Source organism: Pristis pectinata, chromosome 3 (genome assembly GCF_009764475.1).
Source record: "Pristis pectinata isolate sPriPec2 chromosome 3, sPriPec2.1.pri, whole genome shotgun sequence".
Lineage (NCBI taxonomy): Eukaryota > Metazoa > Chordata > Chondrichthyes > Rhinopristiformes > Pristidae > Pristis > Pristis pectinata.
The window spans coordinates 191,719-212,616 of NC_067407.1; the positions used below are offsets into that span (position 1 = coordinate 191,719).

Here is a 20,898-nt window from a genome sequence, read left to right on the forward strand (position 1 = left end):
TTTGGGACACTTTGTTTTATTGTTCAGAACACTGAGTACAAGAGTTGGGACGTCACGTTACAGCTGTACAAGACATTGGTGAGACGGCACTTGGGAGTATTGAGTGCAGTTCTGGTCTCCTGGGTATAAACTGGAGAAGGCGCAGAAAAGATTCCTGAGGATGGTATCGGGCATGGAGGGCTTAAGTTATAAGGAGAGATTGGATAGGCTGGGACTGTTTTCCCTGAACCTTAGAAGGCTGAGGGCTGAAGTTATAGAAGTTTATAAAATCATGAGGGGAATAGATAAGGTGAATGGTCACAGCCTTTTTCCCAGGATAGGGGAGTTTAAAACTAGAGGGCTTAGGTTTCGGGTGAGTGGAGAAAGATTTAAAAGGGATCTGAGGGGGAGATTTTCACACAGAGAGTGGTGGGTATGTTAAATGAGCTGGCAGAAGATGTAGAGGCGGGTACAAGTACAACATAGAACATAGGACATAGAACAGTACAGCACAGTACGGGCCCTTCGGCCCACCATGTTGTGCCAACCTATATAAACCTACCCCACGATCAATCTAACCCTTCCCTCCTACACAGCCCATAACCTTCCATTTTTCTTACATCCATGTGCCTATCTAAGAGTCTTTTAAATGTCCCTATTGTATCAGTTTCTACCACCAACCCCGCAATGCGTTCCAGGCACCCACCACTCTCTGTGTAAAATACCTGCCTCTGACAAGTCCTCTAATCTTTCCTCCAATCACCTTAAACAGATGTCCTCTGGTATTGGCCATTGCCACCCTGGGAAAAAGGTATTGGCTGTCCACTCGATCTATGCCCCTCATAATCTTATACATCTCTATCTTATATATCTCATCCTGTGTCACTCTAAAGAGAAAAGCCCTAGCTCACTCAACCTTTCCTCATTGGACATGTTCTCTAATCCAGGCAGCATCCTGGTAAATCTCCTCTGCACCCTCTCTAAAGTTTCCACATCCTTCCTATAATGAGGCGACCAGAACTGAACAGAATACTCTTAAGCGGGGTCTAATCAGGGTTTTATAGAGCTGAAACATTACCTCGCGGCTCTTGAATTCAATCCCCTGACTAATGAAGGTCAGAACACCACATGCCTTCTTCACCACCCTATTAACTTGTGCGGCAACTTTGAGGGATCTCTGGGCATCTAAAAGGTTCATAGATAGGAAAGGTTTAGAGGGATTTGGGCCAAATGTAGTCAAGTAGGACTACAACTTGGTCAGCATGGACAAGTTGGGCCGAAAGGCCTCTTTCCATGCTGTATAACTATGTCTCTATATAGGGGTGGTGCGCAAGGACTGAAAATCTGCATATGTTACACCCCTGTGCAAACATGGTGCTGAACAGCTACAGTCTGCAGTTTAACCTCAGTGGTGGGGAAACAATCAGGAACAGAATTAGGCAAGAGTGGACTGATGAGGCCAAATGAACATGATTTAGTTAAAAGGCAAATCACGTCTATAATAAAATCTGTCTGGATAGTTAAATTAACAGAGGTTTAAGAGGAAAAACATAGTGGATGCAGTATAAAGGGTGCCATATTGTAGTCTGTTATCAAGGTAAAATGCCTTGGAATAAAAGCAGACAAGGAAGCATAATCAGGGAATTGCAGATGCTGGAATCTGGAACAACACACAAAAAGCTGGAGGAACCCAGCAGATCAGGCAGCGTCTGTGGAGTGAAATGGACAGCTGACGTCTTGGATAGCATAAAGAAAGCACAATCTGCCTCCAATTGTCACATTAACTCCTCTGGTCTCATCCCATCGCAGATCTTCCCTTTGCTCTACCTATTCCTTCTCCACCTTCTCTACTACTGAAAAATAATGTGTCTCTTTCTGAGCTTTGACAAAGGGTCTCAGATCTGGAACATTAACCCTATTTCTCTCTCCACCGATATGACCTGACCTGCTGAGTGTTTCCCGTATCTTTTGTTTCATTTAGAACGACAGGGTCTGTAGCAGCAAGCAATGACAACTGGCGAAGAAAGAGGAACAGAGTAGTTGTGAGGGTTGTTTCTCAGGATGGAGGGAAATGTACGGTGGGGTTCCCCAGGAGGTGTTTTTTGGGCTTTGCCGATGACGTGGACCTGGGTAAACTGGCCTCAATTTTCAAATTTGCAGATGATGCAACCCTTGAAGTCCTCATGAACGGTGACAAAAATAGTAATGGACTTCAAGGAGATATAGATAGGATAGTGCATAGGCAGAGAAGTGGCAGATGAAGTTTAACGCTGAGAAATATGAAGCATTGTATTTTGGTTGGAAGAATGAGGAGAGGCAAAATGAACCAGAGGGTGCAATTCTAAAAAAGGAAAGAGATCACTGGTGGCACATTAGTGTAGCAGATAGAGCCACCACTTCATGGCTCCAGAGACCCAGTTTCGATCCTGACCTCCGGCGCTGTCTGTGTGAACTTTGCACGTTCTCCCTGTGATCATTTGGGTTTCCCTGCAGGTGCTCCGGTTTCCTCCCACATTCCTGAAGGATGTGGATTGGTAAATTAATTGTTGTAAATTGCCCCCAGTGTAGATGAGGGATAGAATCTAGGAATGTAGGAAATGTAGGGTAGAATTAGTGTAAAAATAGGTGCTTTGTCGTCAGCATGGACTCAGTGGGCCCTCCGGCACCTTTCTGTGCTGTATTGCTCTATCTGGTTGAGAAAGTGATTAAAAAAAAACATTGAGATCCTGGGCATTATAAGTAGAGGCGGGGAGTAGGTGGTAAATGGGACCAGATTGGATGGGGCACGTTGGTCAGCATGGACCATAGAACATTACAGCACAGTACAGGCCCTTTGGCCCACAATGTTGTGCTGACATTTTATCCTGCTCTAAGATCTAGCTAACCCTTCCCTCTCCCATAACCCTCCATTTCTTTATCACTCATCTGTCTATCGAAGAGTCTCTTATATGTGTCTAATGTATCTGCCCCCATCACCTCTGCCAGCAGTGCATTCCACGCACGCACCACCCTCTGTGTAAAAAAACCTACCCCGACATCCCCCTTATATCTTCCTCCAATCACTTTAAAATATGTCCCCTCATGTTAGCCATTGTTGACCTGGGAAAAAGTCTCTGAATGTCCACTTGATCTATGCCTCTTATCATCTTGTACATCTCTATCAAGTCAAGTCTACCAGTTGGGCCAAAGGGCCTGTTTCCATGCTGCATGAGTCCATGACTCCATGAGTACCAGATCAAGGAACTCATGATGGAAACTGGTTCAGCCACTTCTGGAGGATTGTGTCTAGTCCTGGACACAACACTTTAGTGTAGATGTGAAGGCCTTGGAGAGAGTGCAGAAGGGATTTAGTGAAATGGTTCTCAGATGAGACACTTTAGTTCTGTGGATGGACTGGAGAGTCTGGCTGGGAAGAGGAAATGAGTTCTGGGCAGATCAGCCACGATCATGTCGAATAGTGGTGCAGATTTGATGGGCCGAGTGGCCTACTCCTGTTTCCTTGTGTACTGTGTTCTTGAGTAATTCCTTAATTCCTCTGCCATTTTCCTATTCCCCATTATAAGTTCTCTCTCTGTCAATAAGGTGCCCACACTTAACCTCACGTCTTTTCCTTTCATCCTACCTGTGAAAGCTCTTGTAGTCCGATCTTAAGTTCCTCACACAGTTTGGTACCATGCAAACTCCCCCATTATCCAACAATGAGATCAGGATTGCCGACTGGATTAAAGTCACCTCCCTACCTTTGCAAAGTCACGGACATCAAAAAGATCAAAAGCATCGAACAGGTCGCTCCTCCGCATGCCAAATGTGTCACAACAGGTAGAAAGGAAGGTCCGAATGTTCTTCAGACACAGGAACTGAAGGGGAAAGGAAACTTCATGTGAACAGATTAATTGTAACAGTGCAGGAAATTCCAGACCCCATAACATACATCTGCAGTGTCCTCGCCCCAAAATAAAACAATCAGAAATAAACTGAAACACAAGACAGACTGCATATGCTGGAAATCTGGAGCAACGCACAAAAAAATGCTGGAGGAACTCAGCAGGTCAAGCAGCATCTATAGAGGGAAACTATGGATGGAGACTGTTCATTTCCCTCCATAGAAATAAACTCAGACAGAGCTTCAGAGTCATACAACATGTAAACAGGCACCTGCCATGTCGACCATCAACCACCCATTTACACCAATCCCATTTTATTCTCCCCACATTCCCATCAACACCCCCCAGATCCTACCCCTCATCCACGCACAGGGGGTAATTTACAGCAGCCAATTAACCTACAAACCAGCACATCTTCAGAAGAATCAATTGCATGGGTTGGGGCTGTTTACTTTATAATAGGAGGCTGAGGGAGGCTGAATTTGAGGGGCCCAGAGAGAGTAAATAAGAAAAATCTTGTTTCCCTCAGCAGAGGGGTCAATACCTCAAAGTGAGGGTTAAAGTAATTGGGAGAGGGATTAGAGGGGAGACAGGGAAATTGTGCTTCGCCCAGAGGATGGGAGAGACCTGTTGTGGATCAAGAGCTGTGATCCTTGGGATATGGACCCAGTCCTGGGTGGGTGCGATTGGGCTGGGACAGAACAGTTATGATGGGGGAATGGTCCCTTTCTGTGTTGCAGAACTTCCACAGTTGATCCTGCAGCCAACACACTGAGGACAATCCTGAGGTCTGATGAGTGTGTGGCAGTGCGGGTAGGGCAGGGAAGTCTGCTGCAACAATCCCTCAGCTTTAACTTTGGGATCCAGGATATGAGAGCAAAATCCGTGGAATTCTCCATCCCAGCTCCAGACTGATCACACAGCTCAGGAGAGCACAGGGCACCGGAGTAAGGCAGATCTTTCTTTCTTTTTCAATCTTTTTATTAGTTTTCAAATTAATATAGATTAATATATAACATCAATGTTTGTACATGTAATACAAAGAGATCAGGAGAACAATCATGGCACAGATAATCATAAAGAACAATAAAATATTTTTAAAAATCTTTAGATCTCATGATCTCTTAGTAAATGAATATAATATAAAAGAAAGAAAAAGATTTATTATATATATATGTAAAAGAAAGAAAAAAAATCCCCAAATCAATAAGAAAAATCATAAACAATATATCAAACCAAACTAAACAGAAAAATTTCAAAAAAACAAAATAAAAAAAAGACTGGACTGAAATTTCTCAGTAGAAACAGAGCAATATTATGTCATCAACTCCGTTCCTCTAAATTGGAAAGCTATTGAAAGGGGATCTACATCATGTGAAAATATAGAATAAATGGACTCCAAATATCTTCAAATTTAAGCGAAAGGCAGATCGGACCAGCCCCTCAGGAGAGACCCCATCCCTCAGGGGGAACCTCACTCTAGACCACAGTCACTGGTTCATGTTGCCATTCAGAAAATGGATCAAACAAGGACTGAGACAGGCCGAGCTAAGGGAACGCCCCACTTCCGAGGGAGCGTCCCACAGTCTGAGAGAACGTGCTGAGGGAGTGCCCCACAGCCTGAGAGAATGTACTGAGGGAGCATCCCACAGTCCAAGAGAATGTGCTGAGGGAGTGGTTGAGGGCTGAAATGGTTGCCACAAGAGGACACAGGTTTAAGGTGCTGGGGAGTAGGTATAGAGGAGATGTCAGGGGTAAGTTTTTTACTCAGAGAGTGGTGAGTGCATGGAATGGGCTGCCGGCAATGGTGGTGGAGGCGGATACGATAGGGTCTTTTAACAGACTTTTGGATAGATACACGGAGCTTAGAAAAATAGAGGGCTATGGGAAGCCTAGTAATTTCTAAGGTAGGGACATGTTCGGCACAACTTTGTGGGCCAAAGGGCCTGTACTGTGCTGTAGGTTTTCCATGTTTCTATTTTATGCTGAGGGAGCACCCCACAGTCCGAGGGAGCGCCCCATAGTCTGAGAGAACGTGCTGAGGGAGCGCCCCACAGGCGAGGGAGTGCCCCAGCCTCCCCAGGAACATGCTGAGCGAGCACCCCACAGTTCGAGGGAGCGCCCCACAGTCCAAGAGACCATGCTGATGGAGTGCCCCACCCGCCCAGAAAACATGCTAAGGGAGTGCCTCTGTGGGAGGGGCTGTCATAGAGTCACAGAGCAATACAGCATGGATACAGGCCCTTCAGCCCAACCAGTCCCTGCCGACCACGATGCCCACCCAGCTAGTCCCAATTTCCTGTGTTCGCCCATATCCCTCCAAGCCCCGCCCCTCCGTGCTTCTTCAATGACACAGTTGTACCTGCCTCAACCACTTCCTCTGGCAGCTCGTTCCATATATTCACCACCCTCTGCGTGAAAGAGTTGACTGACAGGCCCCTTTTAAATCTTTCCCCTCTCACCCTAAACCCATGCCCCCTAGTTTTGGACTCCCCTACCCTGGGGAAAAGATTATCATCCACCTTATCGAAGCCTTTCATAATTTTAAACACTTCTATAAGGTTGCCCCTCATTCTCCTATGTTACGGAACAAAGACCTCGCCTGCCCAACTTCTCCCCGTAACTCAGGCCCTGGAGTCCTGGCAACATCCTCGTAAATCTCTGCACTCTTTCCAGTTTAACCGCGTCTTTCCTGTTACAGGGCGACCAAACTGTACCCAGTGCTCCAAGTGCGGCCTCACCAACGACATAATGTCCCAGCTCCTGTACTCAGTGCCCTGACTGATGAAGGTCTGGGGGCTAAACGCCTTTTTCACCACCCTGTCTACCTGTGACTCTCTGCCACATCCCTCCAAATCTTTCCAGTCCCTGTACCTGTCCGAACACAGTAATTGTTCCCGCCCCCACCACCTCCTCTGGCAGCTGATTCCACACCCAACACCCTCTGTGTTGAAGAGGTTGCCCCTCAGGTCCCCTCTCAGCTTATCCCTGTGCCCTCAGTTTCAGACGCCCCACCCCGGGGACAGACTCTGACCACCCACCCGGAGGGAGCGCTGTCACTGGGAGGGGTCGGGGGTCTCTCCGCCCCGCGGTCCTTACCTGGGACATGTGCGGCCGCTGGCTGATGTGTTTGCTGCTGATGCAGCCGGGCCGCAGCGTCCCGAGCAGCCGGCACAGCAGCACCCCGTCCCGCAGGCCCTGCGCCAACTCGAACAGCCGCGCCTCGGGGCCGATCAGCCGGTGTCCGGGGGGCAAAACCCCGCAAGCCGCCAGCCAGATCGTGCACTGGCGCCAGAGCTCCATCCCGCAGCCGTGTCCTGCGCTCGCCCCTCACCCTCTCCCCATCCGCCGCTCTCCTGCCCGGGTGCCTCCGATCGCTGCCTCCCTCCGCGCGGAGCCACTCCCTCGCTCCCCCTGCCCCCTCCCCTCCCCTCCCTCCTCTCCTCCCCTCCCCTCCCTCCTCTCCTCCCCTCCCTCCTCCCCTCTCCTCCCCTCTCCTCTCCTCCCTCCTCCCCTCCCCTCCCTCCTCCCCTCCCCTCTCCTCCCTCCTCCCCTCCCCTCCCTCCTCCCCTCCCCGCTCCCTCTCTCTCTCCCCCGCCTCCCCCTCTCTCCGTCTCCCTCCCCCTCTCCCCCCCGCCTCTCTCTCCCCCCCGCCCCTCTCTCTCTCCCCCCCCGCCTCTCTCTCTCCCCCCCCCTCTCTCTCCCCCCCCCCTCTCTCTCTCCCCCCCCCGACTCTCTCTCTCCCCCCCCCGACTCTCTCTCTCCCCCCCCCGCCTCTCTCTCTCTCCCCCCCCGCCTCTCTCTCTCCCCCCCCCCGCCTCTCTCTCTCCCCCCCCCGCCTCTCTCTCTCCCCCCCCGCCTCTCTCTCTCCCCCCCCCGCCTCTCTCTCTCCCCCCCCCGCCTCTCTCTCTCCCCCCCCCGCCTCTCTCTCTCCCCCCCCCGCCTCTCTCTCTCCCCCCCCCCGCCTCTCTCTCTCCCCCCCCCGCCTCTCTCTCTCCCCCCCCCCGCCTCTCTCTCTCCCCCCCCCGCCTCTCTCTCTCTCCCCCCCCGCCTCTCTCTCTCCCCCCCCCGCCTCTCTCTCTCCCCCCCCCGCCTCTCTCTCTCCCCCCCCCCGCCTCTCTCTCTCTCCCCCCCCCCGCCTCTCTCTCTCCCCCCCCCGCCTCTCTCTCTCCCCCCCCCGCCTCTCTCTCTCCCCCCCCCCGCCTCTCTCTCTCCCCCCCGCCGCCTCTCTCTCTCCCCCCCCCGCCTCTCTCTCTCCCCCCCCCCGCCTCTCTCTCTCCCCCCCCCGCCTCTCTCTCTCTCCCCCCCCCCGCCTCTCTCTCTCCCCCCCCCCCGCCTCTCTCTCGCTCTCCCCCCGCCTCTCTCTCTCTCCCCCCGCCTCTCTCGCTCTCCCCCCGCCTCTCTCGCTCTCCCCCCGCCTCTCTCGCTCTCCCCCCGCCTCTCTCGCTCTCCCCCCCCCGCCTCTCTCTCTCCCCCCCCCCCGCCTCTCTCTCTCCCCCCTCTCGATCCCTCCAAACCCCGCCGAGCCGACGGTTTCTTTTCCCTGTCGGAACCCCTCCCGTCCGCTACTTTGGCCTCTCCAGAGCGCGCCCGAGACTCGAAGGCGCGCACCCTCCTGTCCTGACGAGAGCGCGCTCCGGGGAGGGACTCGGGGCCGCTCTTAGCGGAGAGGTGACCGTGGGCGCGGAAAGAGGGTCAGCAGGAGGCGGCGCCGCTCGGCCCATCCAATGCATGGCGGCTCTCTGCGCGGTTATTCCCGGGAAGCCCGAACCAGGCTGTGCGCTGTCGTCACGGCACGAACCCTCGCCCTGTCCCTGACCCACCCTGTGACCGGGTGTGCCCGCGGGAGGAACCGTAGCCCGGGTTCGATCCCCACCTCCGGCGCTGCCTGTGTGGAGTCCGCACGTTCTCCCTGTGACCGGGTGTGTTTCCTCCCAAAGGGTGATCGGTGGGTGTGCGGCAGACCTCTAGCACCAGCCCCTTCGGCCCATCTATTCTATGCATGTCATGCCATTTACTGCGCTCGCCTGGATTGTTCTTAAATGTTGAGAGAGTCTTTGCCCCCATCCCCTCAGGCAGTGAGTTCCAGATCCCACAGTCTGCAGGGACAAAACCTTCCTTATATCCTGCCTTACACTTTATCCTCTGGTTATAGACACCTCTGTGGAAAGGTTTCCGACTGCTGACCCTCGCTGTGCCCCTGTGCTGCCACCTTCAGGGACCTTTGGACTGTACACCAAGAATCCTATCCTCAATACTCCCGTGTTGGTATTGGGGTTATTTTTGTATGACACATGCTTGAAGCACACTTCAATTAGACTTCCCACATTAGCATCTAAGTCTTTAATGTATAGAGAGTCATAGAGCATGGAAACATTCATTCGGCCCAACTCGTCCATGCTGACCAAATTGCCTAACCGACCTCGTCCGATTTACCTGCATTTGACCCATATCCCTCTAAACCTTTCCTAGCCATGTACCTGTCCAAGTGTCTTCTAAATGTTGCAATTGTACCCACTTCTACCATTTCCTCTGACAGCTCATTCCATCTACCCACTACCCTCTGTGTGAAAACATTGCCCCTCAGGTCTCTTTTAAATCCTTTGCTTCTCACCTTAAATGTGTGCCCTCTAGTTCTGAACTTGTCTGACCTGGGGAAAAGACTGTGACCACTCACTTTATTTGTGCCCCTCATGATTTTATAAACCTCCATAAGGTCACCCCTCAGCATCCTTCACTCCCGGGAAAACAGTCCCAGCGTACAACAAATAGTTCAGGTCCCTGTGTTTACATGCTTCTAATCACAAAAGCTAACTTCATTCATCATCCTGTCTCTTACTAAACCGCCATCAAAAAATCGATATCGAGAATGTGAGCAGGTGGTGCTCCCAGATGCAGTTCTGTATAGATGTTATCAGTTTAGGTTTGTCATAGAGTTATAAAGAAACAGGTCCTTCACCCAACTTGTCCATGTTGACCAAGTTGCCTAACCAAGCAAGACCCATTTGCCTGTGTTTGGCCCATATTCCCCCTAAAAAGTACCTGGACAGATGCATGGATAGAACATAGCAGAGTACAGGCCCTTCGGCCCACGATGTGCCAACCTATATAAACCTACTCCATGATCAATCTAACTCTTCCCTCCTGCACAGCCGATAACCCTCCATTTTTCTTACATCCATGTGCCTATCTAGGAGTCTCTTATATGTCCCTGTATTTAATAGATCGAGTGGACAGTCAGAGACTTTTTCCCAGGGCGAAAATGGCTAAGATGAAGGGGCAAAATTTTAACGTGATTGGAGGAAGGTATAAGGGGGATGTCAGAGGTAAGTTTTTCACATAGTGAGTGGTGGGTGTGTGGAACGCACTGCTGGCAGAGGTTGTGGGGGCAGATACATTAGGGACATTTAAGAGACTCTTAGATAGCCACATGACTGATAGAGAAATAGGAGGGAACAGTTAGATAGATATTGGAAGAGGATAAGATGTCATAGAATCATAGAAAATACAGCACATTACAGGCCATTCGGCCCACATGGTTGTGCTAACCTTTAAACCTTGCCTAAGACTATCTAACCCCTTCCCCCCACGTATCCCTCTATTTTAAATTCAACCATATGCCTATCTAGCACTCTCTTGAATTTGACCAATGTACCTGCCTCCACCACCGCCCCAGGCAGCACATTCCATGCCCCAACCACTCTCTGGGTGAAAAACCTCCCTCTGATATCTCCCTTGAACTTCCCACCCATTACCTTAAAGCCATGTCCTCTTGTATTGAGCATTGGTGCCCTGGAAAAGAGGCACTGGCTGTCTACTCTTATCTATTCCTCTTAATATTTTGTATGCCTCTATCATGTCTCCTCTCATCCTCCTTCTCTACAAAGAGTAAAGCCCTAGCTCCCTTAGTCTCTCCTCACAATCCATACTTTCTAAACCAGGCAGCGTCCTGGTAAATCTCCTCTGAACCCTTTCCAACGCTTCCACATTCTTCCTATAACGAGGCGACCAGACCTGGACACAGTACTCTAAGTGTGGTCTAACCAGAGTTTTGTAGAGCTGCATCATTACCTTGCGGCTCTTAAACTCGATCCCATGACTTATGAAAGCTGACATTCCATGAGCTTTCTTAACTACCCTATCCACCTGTGAGGCAACTTTCAGTGATCTGTGGATATGAACCCCCAGATCCCTCTGCTCCTCCACACTGCTCAGAATCCTGCCATTAACTTTGTACTCCGCCTTGGAGTTTGTCCTTCCAAAGTGTACCACCTCACACTTCTCTGGATTGAACTCCATCTGCCACTTCTCAGCCCAGCACTGCATCCTATCAATGTCCCTCTGCAATCTTCAACAACCCTCCACACTATCCACAACACCACCAACCTTTGTGTCATCTGCAAACTTGCCAAACCACCCTTCTACCACCTCATCCAGGTCATTAATAAAAGTCACGAAAAGTAGAGGTCCCAGAACCAATCCTTGTGGGACACCGCTAGTCACAGCCCTCCAATATGAATGCCCTCCCTCCACCACAACCCTCTGCCTTCTATAGGCAAGCCAATTCTGAATCCACATGGCCAAGCTTCCCCAGATCCCATGCCCTCCGACCTTCTGAAGAAGCCTACCATGTGGAACCTTGTCAAACACCTTACTAAAATCCACATAGACCACATCTACTGCACTACCCTCATCAATCTTCACGGTCAGCTTCTCAAAGACCCTATCAGGCTTGTGAGACATGATCTGCCCTTCACAAAGCCATGCTGGCTATCCCTGATCAGACCATGATTCTCTAAATGCCTATAGATCCTATCTCTAAGAATATTTTCTAACAGCTCGCCAACCACAGATGTAAGGCTCACTGGTCTATAATTCCCTGGACTATCCCTACTTCCTTTTTTGAATAAGGGGACAACATTTGCCATCCTCCAATCCTCCGGTACCATTCCCGTGGACAACGAGGACTCAAAGATCCTAGCCAACCGTTCAGCAATCTCCTCCCTTGCCTCGCGGAGCAGCCTGGGGAATATTCCATCAGGCCCCGGGGACTTATCCGTCCTAACATTTTCTAACAGCTCCAACACCTCCTCCCTTTTGATATCTACATGCTCCAGAACATTAACCTTACCAACACTGTCCAGAGCGTCATCAAGACCCCTCTCCTCTGTGAATACTGAAGAGAAGTATTCCTTGAGGACCTCACCCACTTCCACATCTTCCCGGCACATCTTCCCACCTTTGTCTCTAATCCAGTCCTACCTTCACTCTCGTCATCACGCTCTTCACATAAGTGAAAAAAGCCTTGGGATTTTCCTTAACGCTACTCACCAAGGCCTTTTCATGCCCCCTTCTTGCTCTCCTCAGACCTTTCTTAAGTTCCTTCCTCAAGAGACCTGTCTGATCCTTGCTTCCTAAACCTTATGTACGCTGCCTTATTCTTCCTAACTAGTTGTTCCACCTCTCTTGTCACCCACGGTTCCTTCACCCTGCCATTCCTTCTCTGCCTCACCGGTACAAATTTATCCCTAACCTCCTGCAAGAGGTCCCTGAACAATGACCACATCTCCACCGTACACTTCCCTTCAAAAATGTCATCCCAATTTACATACCCGAGTTCTAGCCTTATAGCCTCATAATTTGCACTTCCCCAATTAAATATCTTCCTGTCCTCTTTGCTCCTATCCTTGTCCATGACAATGCTAAAAGTTAGAGAGCGGTGGTCACTGTCCCCCAAATGCTCACCCACTGAGAGATTTGTTACCTGACCTGGTTCATTACCTAACACTAGATCTAATATGGCATTCCCTCTAGTTGGCCTGTCAACATACTGTGACAGGAATCCGTCCCATACACACTTTACAAACTCTGCCCCATCTAAACCTTTGGTACTAAGCAGATGCCAATCAATACTTGGGAAGTTGAAGTCTCCCATGATAACAACCCTGTTATTCTTGCACCTTTCCAAAATCTGCCTCCCAATCTGCTCCTCAGTATCTTTGCTGCTACCTGGGGGCCTATAGAATACTCCCAGTAGAGTAACTGCTCCTTTCTTATTCCTAACTTCCACCCATACTGACTCTAGAGAGGATCCCTCTACATTATCCACGCTTTCTGCAGCTGTAATAGTATCCCTGACCAGTAACACCACCCCTCCTCCTCATCTCCCCCCCCCCCATCCCTTTTTAAAACACTGAAATCCAGGAATATTCAGTATTCATTCCTGCCCTGGTGACAGCCAAGTCTCTGCAAGAGCCACAATATCATAGTTCCACGTTTTTATCCAGGCTCTTAATTCATCACCCTTATTCTTGCTACTTAAGTAAATGCACTTTAGCCCATCCACCTTACTACTTTTATACCCTGTACTCTGTTTCTCCTTCCTCAAAGCCTCTCTACATGTTATATCTGACTTTACTCCATGCACTTCTTCCACTGACCTATCCCTCCGGTTCCCATCCCTCTCGCAAACTAGTTTAAACCCTCCCGAACCACAGTAACAAACCTGCCTGCAAGGATATTGGTCCCCCTTGAGTTCGGGTGTAACCCATCCACTCTGTACAGGTCCCACCTTCCCCAGAGGAGATCCCAATGATCCAAAAATCTAAATCTTTGCCCTCTGCACCAATTCCTCAGCCTCACATTCAACTGCCATCTCCTCCTATTCTTACTTTCACTATCACGTGGTACTGGCAGCAATCCTGAGATTGCCACCCTTGAAGTTCTGTTCTTCAGCCTTCTGCCTAGCTCTGTAAACTCCCTTTTCAGGACCTCATCCCCCTTCCCACCTACCTGATCTCTAAACTCCTAACCTAGGACTTTGCATCTCCCAATGCAACTGGATCCCTGACTTCTAGACCAATAGATCGCAATCAGTAAGGATCAGCAGCAACACCTCCACCACGACTATCTTCAACACTGGTGCCCCACAAGGCTGCATCCTTAGCCCCCTACTTTACTCTTTGTACACTCACAACTGTGTGGCCAGATTCTGCTCTAACGCCATCTACAAGTTTGCAGATGACCCCAACATCATTGGCCGGATCTCAAACAACGAAGTGGAGTACAGGAAGAAGATAGAGAGCCTAGTGGCATGTGTCAAGACAACATCCTTCCTCTCAATGTTGGCAAAATGAAGGAACTAGTCATTGACTTCAGGAAGGAGGGTGGAGTAAACATCCCTCTCTGTATCAATGATGCTGAGGTTGAGATGGTTGATAACTTCAAGTTCTTAAATGTTAATATCACCAATAATTTGTCCTGGTCTAGCTACATAGATGCTACGGCCAAGAAAGCTCACCAGAAGGCTAAGGAAATTCAGCATGTCTCTGAAGACTCTTACCAATTTTTACAGATGCAGCATTGAAAGCATTCTGTCCGGATGCATCACAGCTTGGCATGGAACTGCTCTGTCCAAGACTACAAGAAATTGAAAAGAGTTGTGGACACAGCCCAGTGCACCAATCAAACCAGCCTCCCCTTCATGGACTCCATCTACATTTCCTGCTGCAGCCAACATAATCAAGGATCCCTCCCACTCCAGTCATTCTCTCTTCTCTCCCCTCTTGTCAGGCAGAAGATAAAACAGTTTGAGAGCATGAACCACCAGACTCAGGGACAGCTTCTATCCCGCTGTTATCGGACCCTTGAATGGACCTTTCATACACTAAGATGAATTCTTGATCTCTCAATTACCTCGGTGTGGACCCTATTTTCTGCCTGCATGGCACTTTCTCTGTAACTGCAACACTATATTTCTGCATTCTCTTTTCTTTTTACTACCTTGATGTACTTATGGATGGCATGATCTGTCTGGATGGCACACAAAACAAACGCCTTTCACTATATCTCGGTGCATGTGACAATAATAAACCATTTACCATTATCTGTGTTACCACATTCCAAAAACTAAGTATTGTGTACAGATCTGGTACTAGAGTATTGTGTGCAGTTCTGGTCACCTACCTACAGGAAAGATATCAATAAGCCTGAAAAACTGCAGAGAAAATTTACACGCATATTGCCGGGACTTGAGGACCTGAGTTACAGGGAAAGGTTGAATAGGTTAGGGCTTTATTCCCTGGAGCGCAGGAGAATGAAGGCGATCTTATAAAGGTATACAAAATTTTGAGGGGTATAGATAGGGTGAATTCATTTTGAGAGGTATTGTGTATAAAAGTAAGGAAGTATTGATGAGGCTCTACGGGGCACTAGTGAGGCCTCATTTGGAATACTGTGCACAGTTTTGGGCCCCATATCTTAGGAAAGATGTGCTGATGTTGGAGAGGGTTCAGAGGAGATTTACGAGGATGATTCCCAGAATGAAAGGGCTTACGTATGATGAGTGTTTGTTGGCTCTTGGACTGTACTCACTGGAGTACAGAAGAATGAGAGGGGACCTCATAGAGACATTTAAAATGTTTGAAAGGACTGGACAGAGTAGATGTGGCTCAGCTGTTTCCCTTGGTGGGTGAGTCCAGGACCAGAAGGCACAATCTTAGAATTAGAGGGTACAGGTTTAAAACAGAGATGAGGAGAAATTTCTTTAGCCAGAGGGTAGTGAATTTGTGGAATTCCTTGCCAGGTACAGCAGTGGAGGCCAGATCATTGGAGGCATTTAAGGAAGAGATAGATAGATATATAAATAGTCGGGGTATCAAGGGATATGGGGATAAGGCCGGGAATTGCCCCCCCCCCCAATTTCTCATTTCTTTTTCTTTTTTCCCTTTTCCTTGGAGCAGACTCGATGGGCCGAATGGCCTACTTCTGCTCCCTTGTCTTGTGATCTTGTGAATGGATGCAGGCTTTTTCCCCTCAGGTTGGGTGAGGCTAGAACTAGGACATAAGTTTAGGGTGAAAGGTGAAATATTTAAGGGGAATCTGAGGGGGAACTTCTTCACTCAGAGGGTGGTGCGGGTGTGGAACAAGTTGCCAATGGAATTGGTGGATATCGGTTCAATTCTCTTAAATAAGTTTGCATAGGTACATGAATGAGAGAGGTACGAGAGAATGGAGGCTATGGGCAGGTGTAGGTAGATGGGACTAGGCAGAAAACCAGGCTGGCATGAACTAGATGGGCGAAAGGCCTGTTTCTGTGTTGTAGTGCTCTATGACTCTAAGGATTTGGACCACTAAGTGTCTCTGTTCATCAACCTAGAGCCCTGCCTTAAGCTGCGAATGTCCAAGCCCTTCTGGCGTGATGGATTCAAGGCTCTTACCGGGACTGGATGTCTTGAGTTATAAGGAGAGGCTGGAAAGCTGGGGCTCTGTAGGAGGCTGAGGAGTGACCTTCAGGGCATAGATAAGGTGGATAGCCACAGTCTTTTCCCCAGGGTAGGGGAGTCCAAAACCAGAGGGTATAGGTATGTGAAAGGTTTAAAAGTGACCTGAGGGACAACTTTTTTTCACACAGGGTCAAAGTCAAAGTTCGAGTTCATTGTCCTATTCAAAGGACAATCCTTGCAGTCAACTGGTCACAGATTTCCAATCCTTTCTGTGAAAAGCATCCTTCCACTACATTCTGTCTCCTATCACCAAGCCAATTTTGGATCCAATTAGCCAGTTTACCCTGGATCCAATGTGCCTTAAACTTCTGGACCAGATTATCATACAGGAAAGTCAAATGCTTTACACACAACATCTACCATGCCTGCAACAATCTCCTATGTTACCTCCTCTAAAAACGGAATCAAGTTTGTGAGACAAGAATTACCCACACAATGGGGAAGGTCATGTCTCACAAATTTCAGTGAGTTTTTTGAGGAATTGGCAGAAGTGGTTGATGAAGGTGGGGGAGCCTACCTTGTCTACATGGACTTTAGTAAAGCATTTGACAAGGTTCCCCATGGTAGGCTGATCCAGAGGATTAAGTCACATGAGACCCTTGGTGAATTGGTAAATTGGTTTGAAAATTGGCTTGGCCATAGAAGAGAGAGAATAGTGTGGAGGGATGTTATTCTGACAGGAGGTTTGTGACCAGTGATGTTTAAAGTCAAAGTCGAGTTTATTGTCATATGCACAAGTACATGTGTGCACAGATGCGATGAAAAAGTTACTTGCAGCAGCATCAAAGGCACGTAGCATCAGATAAGCAGCATTCATAAGAAAAACATAAATTAAACATAAAGTAAATGCAATTTTTACAAGAAAGAACACAACTAGAACACAAAAAAGTCTATTTCTGCAAGAATCAATGCTGGGATCTCTTGTTGTAACATATACTGATCATTTGGATGAAAATGTAGGTGGTCTGATTAGTAAGTTTGCAGGCAACTTGAAACTTGGTGGAGTTGTGGATAAGATAATATTTCTTTATTAGTCACGTGTACATCGAAACACACAGTGAAATGCATCTTTTGTGTAGAGTGTTCTGGGGGCAGCCCGCAAGTGTCGCCACGCTTCCGGCCCCAACATAGCATGCCCGCAACTTCCTAACCCGTACATCTTTGGAATGTGGGAGGAAACTGGAGCACCCGGAGGAAACCCACGCAGACACTGGGAGAATGTACAAACTCCTTACAGACAGTGGCCGGAATTGAATCCAGGTCGCTGGCGCTGTAAAGCGTTACGCTAACTGTTACACTAGGAAGGTTGTCAAAGGGTATTTTACGGGGGGGAGGACACTGTGTGGATGAGGTAGGGGGAGTCCCACACTGTGTCTGACCTGTATTCTGGGAGCGCTTGGTGCCCACACAAGTGGATAGGGTAGTAAAAAAAGCGGGATATACATCAGTTGGAAATTTGGGCAGAGAAATGGGAGGTGAAGTTTAATCTGGACAAGTGTGAGGTGTTGCACTTTGGGAGGTCCAATGTAAGAAGAAAGTCTACAGTAAATGGCAGGATCCTTCAGAGCATTGATGTACAGAGAGATCTTGGGGTACAAATCCACAGCTCCCTGAAAGTGGCCACACAAGTGGATAGGGTAATAAAAAAAGTGTTCAGCATGATTTCCTTCATCGGTTGGGGCTCACCACTGGTCACAGGCCTCCAATCTGAAAAACAACCAGCCTCTGACTCTTTCCACCAAACCGTACAAAGTCATACTGATCATCCTTCTTTAAGGCTGTCAGCGACCCAGCTTCAACAACTTTCTAAGGTAGTGCTATTCAGGTACTTACCACTCTCTGGATGTGAGAAAGGTCATGGGATGTTAGCTTTCATAAGTCGGGGGATCGAATTTAAGAGCCGTGAAGTAATGATGCAACTTTACAAAACTCTGGTTAGGCCACACTTAGAGTACTGTGTCCAGTTCTGGTCGCCTCATTATAGGAAGGATGTGGAGGTGTTGGAAAGGGTGCAGAGGAGATTTACCAGGATGCTGCCTGGATTAGAGAGTACGGATTATGAGGAGAGACTAAGGGAGCTAGGGCTGTTCTCATTGGAGAGAAGGAGGATGAGGGGAGACATGATATAGAGGGATACAAGATATTAAGAGGAATAGATAGAGTGGACAGCCAGCGCCTCTTTCCCAGGGCACTGATGCTCAAAACAAGAGTGCACGGCTTTAAGGTAATGGGTGGGAAGTTCAAGGGAGATGTCGGAAGGAGGTTTTTCACCCAGAGAGTGGCTGGTGCATGGAATGCGCTGCATGGGGTGGTGGCGGAGGCTGATACGTTGGACAAGTTCAAGAGATTGTTAGATAAGCATATGGAGGAATTTAAGATAGAGGGATATGTGGGAGGAAGGGGTTAAATAGTCTTAGGTGTGGTTTGAAGGGCGGCACAACATGGTGGGCCGAAGGGCCTGTATTGTGTTGTGTTGTTCTATGGTTCACAGAGTCATAGAGTCATACAGCACAGAAATAGGCCCTTCAGCCCAGCTTGCCCGTGCTGACCAAGGTGCCTACCTGAGCTAGTCCCTTTTGCCCATATCTCTAAACCTTACCTATCCATGTACCTGTCTAAACATCTTTTAAATGGTGCAGCATAGGAAAAGACCTGAAGGTCAGATGGAGTGGGTGAGAGGAGGGGAAAGAAACAGGGTGATGGAGGCTGTGGTGAATGTAGGAGGAACTGGGTAGATAAGGAGGAAAGAGAGAAGGGACAGAGGGGGAAGGGACGGCCTCACCACCATCCAGGGCCCTAAGTAACCCCTCCAGGTGAGGCCGTCATTCACATCCAAGCCCCCTGGCTTTGCTTATTGCATCTGGCGCTCCTGATGTGGCTCCCCCTACGTCAGTGAGACCAGACACAGACTAGGTGACTGACAAACACCTGTGTTCCGTCCGCTGTGACTGTCTAGAACTCCCGGTGACCAGCCGTTTTAATTCCCCTCCCCATTCCCACACCGACCTGTGAGTCCTCAGCCTCCTCCACTGCCAGGGTGAGGTTAAACACAAACTAGAGGAACAGCCCCTCATATTCTGCCTGGGGAGTCTACACCCCAATGGTATGAACATTGGATTCTCCAATCTCAGGTAACCCACTCCCCCCTTCCTTTTCTCTCTCCTCCCGATTTACCCAGTTCCTCCTACCCCCACCCCCTCCCTCATCACCCTGTTTCTTTCCTCACCTCCACCCATTCCATCTGTCCATAGCACTCACACCCTTCCCACTGGGTCATCTCCCCCCACTGTTCCCATTTGCCCTGCCCACCTCCCTTATTTGGTTCCATGCTCCTTCTCCTATCAGATTCGATCATCTTCAGCCCTTTGTCACCTCCACCTGTCACCTCCCAGCCTCTGTTGCTATTCCCACTCCCCCTCCTCATCGGCCTATCTTGCCTCCTCACCTCGATCCACCTATCACTTGGTATTGGTATTGGTTTATTATTGTCACTTGGACTGAGGTACAGTGAAAAACTTGTCTTCCATACCGATCAATTCATTACACAGCGCAGTTACATGGAGTCAGTACAGAGTGCATTGATGTAGTACAGGTAAAAACAATAACAGTACAAAGTGTCACAGCTACAGAGAAAGTGCAGTGCAATAAGGTGCAAGGTCACAACAAGGTAGATCGTGAGGTCATGAGGTCATAGGTCATAGTCCATCTCATTGTCAGGTCAGGTGATAGAAGTACATGTAGGAGAACATTTTGGGTCCAGTGACCATAATGTCATTAGTTTCAAGTTAATTATGGATAAGGACAGGTCTGGTCCTTGAGTTGAGGTTCTAAATTGGAGAAAGGCCAATTTTGTGGAAATGAGAAAGGATCTAGGAAGAGTGGATTGGGATGAGTTGTTTGCTGGCAAGGATGTGTTCAGTAAGTGGAAGGCCTTCAAAGGCGAAATTTTGAGAGTGCAGAGTTTGCATGTTCCTGCCAGGATTAAAGGCAAAGTTAACAAGCATAGGGAACCTTGGTTTTCAAGAGATATTGGTGCTCTGGTTAAGAAAAAGAGAGAGGTGTATAGCAGGTATAGGCAACTAGGAACAAATGAGGAACTTGAAGAGTATAGAAAAAGTAAGAAAATACTAAAGAAGGAAATCAGGAGGGCAAAAAGAAGACATGAGGTTGCTTTGGCAGATAATGTGAAGGTAAACCCGAAGTATATTAAGAGTAAAAGGACAGCAAGGGACAAAATTGGTCCCCTAGAAGATCAGAGTGGTCAGCTATGTGTGGAGCCTCAGGAGATGGGGGAGATCTTAAACAGTTTTTTTGCATCAGTATTTACTAAGGAAACTGGCATCGTGGATATGGAAGGAAGGGAAACAAGCAGTAGTGTCATGGAAGATTAAAGAGGAGGAGGTGCTTGCTGCCTTACAGCGAATAAAGGTAAATAAATCCCCTGGGCCTGCATGATATTTCCTTGGACCTTGAGAGAGACTAGTGTAGAAATTGCAGGGGCCCTGGCATATTTAAAATGTCCTTAGCCACGAGTGCAGTGCTGGAGGACTGGAGGGTAGCTCATGTTGTTCCGTTGTTTAAAAAAGGCTCTAAAAGTAAACCAGTGAGCCTGTGAGCCTGACATCAGTAGTAGGTAAATTACTGGAAGGTGATCTGAGAGATCGGATATACAAGTATTTGGACAGCCAAGAGCTGATTAAGGATAGCCAGCATGGCTTTGTGCGTGGTAGATCGTGTTTAACAAATCTTGT

The 20,898-nt window shown here is 48.6% G+C and overlaps 1 protein-coding gene across 1 annotated transcript in view; it reads right to left on the reverse strand.

Moving 5' to 3' along the window:
- Positions 1-7,300, reverse strand: part of LOC127568331 (guanine nucleotide exchange factor VAV3) — a 165,278-nt gene extending 157,978 nt beyond the window's left edge. The window contains exons 1-2 of the mRNA XM_052011949.1: positions 6,963-7,300; positions 3,720-3,836 (exon numbers count right to left, since the gene is read on the reverse strand). Coding sequence (XP_051867909.1) covers positions 3,720-3,836; positions 6,963-7,166 — 321 coding nt within the window. The 5' untranslated portion in view covers positions 7,167-7,300. The remainder of the gene's footprint in view (positions 1-3,719; positions 3,837-6,962) is intronic.
- Positions 7,301-20,898: the final 13,598 nt, after the last annotated feature.